Source organism: Salvia hispanica, chromosome 5 (assembly GCF_023119035.1).
Source record: "Salvia hispanica cultivar TCC Black 2014 chromosome 5, UniMelb_Shisp_WGS_1.0, whole genome shotgun sequence".
NCBI lineage: Eukaryota > Viridiplantae > Streptophyta > Magnoliopsida > Lamiales > Lamiaceae > Salvia > Salvia hispanica.
The window spans coordinates 7,293,633-7,299,632 of record NC_062969.1 but is presented as its reverse complement, the minus strand read 5'-3'; the positions used below and the strand labels follow the sequence as shown (position 1 = coordinate 7,299,632).

The 6,000-nt window shown below is 32.0% G+C and overlaps 1 protein-coding gene across 1 annotated transcript; it reads left to right on the top strand.

Moving 5' to 3' along the window:
• Positions 1-652: 652 nt before the first annotated feature.
• LOC125190577 (transcription factor bHLH137-like) lies at positions 653-2,964 on the top strand. The gene is made up of 8 exons (XM_048087907.1): positions 653-1,067; positions 1,156-1,299; positions 1,442-1,507; positions 1,642-1,710; positions 1,785-1,874; positions 1,982-2,113; positions 2,227-2,360; positions 2,566-2,964. The coding sequence occupies exons 1-7, from the start codon at positions 780-782 to the stop codon at positions 2,323-2,325; spliced, it is 888 nt and encodes a 295-aa protein (XP_047943864.1). The 5' UTR covers positions 653-779; the 3' UTR covers positions 2,326-2,360; positions 2,566-2,964.
• Positions 2,965-6,000: the final 3,036 nt, after the last annotated feature.

The following is a 6,000-nucleotide window of genomic DNA, read 5'->3' as shown; positions in this document are numbered from 1 at the left end:
GTATTGCCTTCTCTTGAAGTGACGCTTCTATTCTATAGTATTTCCATTCAGGACAGACCCTGAATCATACGAGTAATTAATAATATATATAATTGTTTTATTTATTTTGATTGGGTAGAAGTGAAATTAATGGTTATTTGGGTTTTCCTATCAGAATTGTACTACTAGAGTACATTTAATTGCATATATTTACTAGTATTTGGGTAGAAGAATTAAGCATGCATGAAGGAATGGTTTGATATAAAATAGAGGAAAAAACTTTAAGTAGGACATGGGTATTAAATGATGCTTGCTTTGTAGTGGCCCTACGGCAATGGCCGAACTAGAGGGGCCGTGGCAATGGCCAATGGCCCCCCAACCCCCTCCCCACCATAACTTTGAATTTTTCTGTGTGATATGTTTTGTGGCAGAAAAATCTAAACATCCTCCATCTCCTTCTAAAAATACTACTACTCCTATTGGATAACGTTACTATATAATAATACTCCATCAATTAATATTTACTACTACTAAGTAATGAAAATTGAAGAGACCAGTCAAATTAAATAGGAAAAAAGTAAGTGCATGGAAAAGAGGATTTGAGCAAAGTCTCTGTCTTCTCTCTTATATATACCTGACCCTCTTGAGATTGCCTCAGACCCATCATCATTGTTTTCCTTCTCACCACACAAATCAATCAAAACCCCAATTTTCAAGAATCTCTCTCCCATCACTTTCTTCAACCCTAATTCCAATCCTCTTTAATTTTCTCTTCTCTTCTCTTCATTTTATTGAAAATCATGGCAGCTTTTTCATCATCATTTCACCATTTCGACGCATCATCATCATCATCAGTCTTCCTGGCAAAGACTAACAACTCCTCCTCCTCTTCCACCACCATTAATAACATGTGTGCCCTTTTCCATGATCCAAACAATGCCTTATTCCACCATGCCAATAATTCCTCTCTGTTAAATGCTAAGAACAGCATGGATTCCTCCTCCATCTCCGTCGTCACCCATAAAAACCGCCAAACCCTCGCCCCCAATTCCAACAACAAGAGGAAATCCAATTCTGCCCAATCCAAGGTTCTATTTCAAATTATCTAATATCTTCAATTCTGATTTTAATTTCAATTGGATTTTTTTTAAAAAAATAATTGATTTGGTTTTGCAGGATATGAGAGAATCAGTGAAAGGGAAGAAGCAGAAGAAAGTGAAAGAAGCAGAAGAGAAGAAAGAAGGTGAAGAAGATAAAGGTTACATTCATGTAAGAGCAAGGAGGGGCCAAGCTACTGATAGCCACAGTCTTGCTGAGAGGGTATGTAAATAATTTTCATCTAACTATTTTTTGGAGTGGATAATGTTTCAAGTTTTACTAAATTTGGAATTAGTTACTGTTTGGTTACAGTGAACTTTGTTTTTTTAACTATATATGAGAATTTATGGGTTTCTTTTTTTAGGTGAGGAGGGAGAGAATAAGTGAGAGAATGAAGCTACTACAAGCTCTAGTTCCCGGTTGTGACAAGGTCAAAATCAATAACTTTGTGTTAATATCATTGTCTCTATTTCTTTTTTTTATAATTACATATACTATAAAGTTACTCTATCTTTTTTATTTTTTCACTCCTGACATGTTGATGTGGATTTGATTGATGAACAGGTAACTGGAAAGGCCCCCATGTTGGATGAAATTATAAACTATGTCCAGTCACTCCAAAATCAAGTTGAGGTGATTAACATAAAAATATCAATATTTATATATGCATTTTTTGGATAAATTTATTAATTGTATTATTATTGCAGTTTCTTTCAATGAAGCTTGCATCTGTGAATCCCACCTTCTATGATTTTGGTATGGACATGGAATTACTGATGGTAGGACCTGATAATCAGGTATGTAGAATGTTCCTTCTACTGGGAGTGATAAATTTCCATAAATTTGATAATTTAAATGTTCTAAACTCTTACATTTGATTTCTTTGCCCAATAAATGCATGCAGAATTTAAATAGTTTGGCATCACCATTGCCAGCAGGCATGCAAGAATGCAGTCCTACAACAGCCAATACATATCCTGTCTTAGATAATTCTCTTCTCTCATATCAAACCCAAATTCCAAGTGCTCTACCCCAGGTACATAACTATTTTTTATTTTTCTTGAATAATAATAAAATATTTACTAATTAATTATAGTTTATGGCATGATTAATTATGTATGACACGGACAAAATTGATTTCATTTTCAGGGTGATAGACAGGTTTTGTGGGAAGTGGATGAGCAAAGACAGAGAATTATTAACCAGTCAGGAATCATCAACAACTTGTTTTCTTTCCCATTGATGTAAAAACCCAACATCCTCTGTCCTACTACAACCATCTGGTAAGAACTCATATCATTCATTTGTCTCAACCTATCATTTTAATATCTACATATTACGTATGATAGTTACTAATCATTGTTCCACACTCCCAATTATAAACAATTTCAAGATTTAATATATTTATTTTATGAGTCACACTCATACATCATATTGAATTGATGATTAATAAATTCTCACTTAGCTTTGTTTTATACAATTTTTCAGATGGTTTTGAACAAAGAAAAAGTAGCAAAGGATAGTAATTAAATGAAAGGCTAGGTGGTTATTCTTGTCTGGCGTATCAATTCCAAATGAGGAGAAGTGGTAAAAGAAATTCGAAAGCTTAGAGTCAGAAATGAGTGGAACCGACCAAATATCAGCAAATCTTTCTCTTTTGAGATCCTTTGTTTCCAACTAATTTCTGCACCCATGATTAAGTTCGTGGGTGTCTAGGATTTTAGTGATCAAGAATATTGTACTACTAATATTGTAAAATAGCAGGAATATTTTTGGATGTGGATGTCACTTTTAATTACTTCCATTTATTTTCACAAGAAATTATGACTTTGCGGTGAGTCTGTTATTACAGTTAATCTTACAGTTATGGGTTTCTATTCTTGCCCATTTCCTGTCTTTTGTCTTTGATTTGATGTTTTACTGTTGACATGACTTCTGATACGTGTCTAGTTTTATGTGGGTATTATCTCTTTTTTGTATAATCTATTTTATGTATTGAGGGAGACATATATAGATAAGCATGTATAGGTTGAGGTATAAATTTGTACATATCTATTTCCAAGTACTAAACCAATTATATTGCTCATCCACCAGTAAAAAAACTTACTATAGTAAAAATGTTTAAGTAATTTAAGTATTGAATATATACAAGTACTTTATGCTTCAGTTTTTTATTTTTTCATAACTATATATTCATGCAAAAGTACAAATAGATTCAATACTTATTGTCATCGTTATTACTAACAATCTGTCATACCATTAAAAAAATATTTTTCTTTTATTGCATTCTATAATTTCAATTTCAATAATCGATAATTGAATTAGTCAGAACTGTTGTTGCAACATATCCATTTATATATGCAAAAAGTAAATCACTCGCCTTGTCACAATCCTTGTCTAAAAGTTTGTGTAATTCATTTTTGTCAACTTTCAAAGAGAATGCACCACATTTCGTGACTTTCGTCTTTAGTTTTGGTTGATTGAACTTTTCACACCTAGAATTGCCCTAATTTACTTAGTAGATAGTTTTAGCTACATTATAATCAAATAGTATATGAGATTAATGTTATTAGTTTTTTTTAAAAATTTTTAATATTTCCGGCCTACTATTCATGCCTCTCCGCCTAGTATCATTTTCTCCACGAACATCATTTTTCAGTAATGCACTCGACTTTTCCCAAAAGAGAAAGAAAAAGACAAATCTAAGGTGGGGTGTATAGATTCTATATTCAATTTATTTCAATGGAAAAGGTAAATACATTTTGTAATACTTGGCTGAAAAGAGTGCATTCCAAAGGCAGACAATTTAATCTCTGTGTCACATGGGTTTTAGTCTTGTCTAACACTGTTTTTCATGAAGGGCCAAAAGAAATGTTATGATAATATCAAATAGAGATCATTGTAATTATATATATCCACAATTTGTTGCAACTAATATTTGGCTTTGATAGCCATTCCACCGACTAATCAATTTGTTCTCACCTCACACACTTTGAACACTGAAAACCCATGACTCTGTGCACATTGAAGCATTTTAGTATAGTCCAACATAATTGTTTTAAAGTTGTAGATATTTAAGTGATTTACTAAATTAAAATAAAGATGTCAGATCATCTATGAAAGTATGATGATTATTGTGCATATGTATCAATCTTGCATAATTTTTACTATTTTACTATGAGAAATTAAAATTGTGATAGACCATGTTCTAGGACATCAAGGCACTCGTCGTGTTTATGTCCAGTAACTCCCACTCATTAGAATCCATTTTGTTCGACTTTTCCCTCAGGGACTATTATAAGTGTTTGTTGAAGAGGTAATCTTCGATCTGGATCCTCAAGAAACCAAAATCCAACCCAACAAACTTCTAGAGTGAAATCTTTCCATTGCTATCGCCATGATTGGTCCCTCTAAATCTAGAACTCAACATATCAGTTATTGGAAAAATAACATAAACAATCACGAAAAACAATGAAGAAAATCAAATTGATTGTCCAGTTCGTTTCGATTGGACCACGTTTTGAGGTCATGCTAAAGAAGGGTGTCACTGGACCAATTTTTATGAGAATACGATGCATTCTACTATTGACCATAATATATAAAATTAATCTTAACTGACTGACTATAATTTATCCATGGCCGTAAGGTTTAATTCCAATGCTTATCAAACTCAACAATACAATATTAACGTAGGTCAAACTGTGAAATGTATTTCCTAGACCTAGCTAGCTAGGCTTAAAATTGGTGTATGTCAATAAATGGATCAATATATATAGCACTTGAATAATGAATACTCGACATTAATATAAACCCAAATACAAACAAACAAGATTAATAATTTAGTGTCATAAATGTTAGACAGATGCCAGGTTCAAACATAAATGTCTGTTGGATTTCATCAATCAATCCTATTTCGCATGCTAAATCATATGCCTATTAATTATGTTTATAATATTAATTCACTTAAATATTTATATATTAGTCATTATCGGAATTTCTATCATATAAAGTCTTTTGTTCCAGTGATTTTGGCCTCCGTGTCGGCAAGTTTTGGATAAATATATTTGAAATAACAGGAAATTGTTGTCTCAGAAACTATTAAATTAAGACTAATAGTATAAAGTATCTTCGTAATAAACTAATAATTGATGACCTCTCATATCATATAATAATAGGTTGACTCTTTGCGTGCGGACATTCGAATAATTTTTATTTATTCTATAATTTAACGATGTGTAATTGTGATTTAGTAAGCTGCAGTTAGAAGGACCTATATCGTCCAATTAAAAGTAGTTGGGTAATAGTAGTAATTACTTAATTTTGTCACCATACCACTAATTATTTAGAATAAATATTAGAAAAACGATTTAATTAGTCAAACTAGACAGTCCGGTCCATATTGAACCAGTGGTCCATGAACATGATAAGTATAGGACACATAATATGTTTCGTACCTGGTCATTAACTAAGCAATTAATTGAATAAAATGGGAAAAAAAATCATGGTTTTAATTTCCGAATGATCTATTCCAAGAAACGACCCCCCAAATTCTTTGATCAATCAATGCTTTAAAGATATATCTCTGCACTTAAATTCTCCATAATGATCGATTAACCGTTTTATTTGTTTGAGAGGCATGAAATGCAAATATCAAAAGGCCTAATGAAGAATCATATCAAAACACCTTCTAAAATCATATTTTCTGCAAGGGTTAATCTTGATTTTTTAAATAATTATTAGTAGTACTATATCAATTCCAATAATACTACTACTAATCAACAATGAAAGTAAAGTTGATGTAGCTAGCACATTTAAGCCATTAAACTGAATGGCCCTCTCTACGTAGGCACATTAATGATGAATATGATTGCTCAAAATGGCATGACTCATCATAAAATCTGGATGTGACATGGCCATCCAGGT

What these genes read in the sequence shown, in the direction of transcription:
- LOC125190577 (XM_048087907.1), top strand. Translation starts at nt 780, where the DNA reads ATGGCAGCTTTTTCATCATCATTTCACCATTTCGACGCATCATCATCA. An exon ending in GCCACAGTCTTGCTGAGAGG is followed by an intron (nt 1,300 to 1,441) that starts GTATGTAAATAA and finishes TTCTTTTTTTAG; the next exon opens with GTGAGGAGGGAGAGAATAAG. An exon ending in TGGTAGGACCTGATAATCAG is followed by an intron (nt 1,875 to 1,981) that starts GTATGTAGAATG and finishes AAATGCATGCAG; the next exon opens with AATTTAAATAGTTTGGCATC.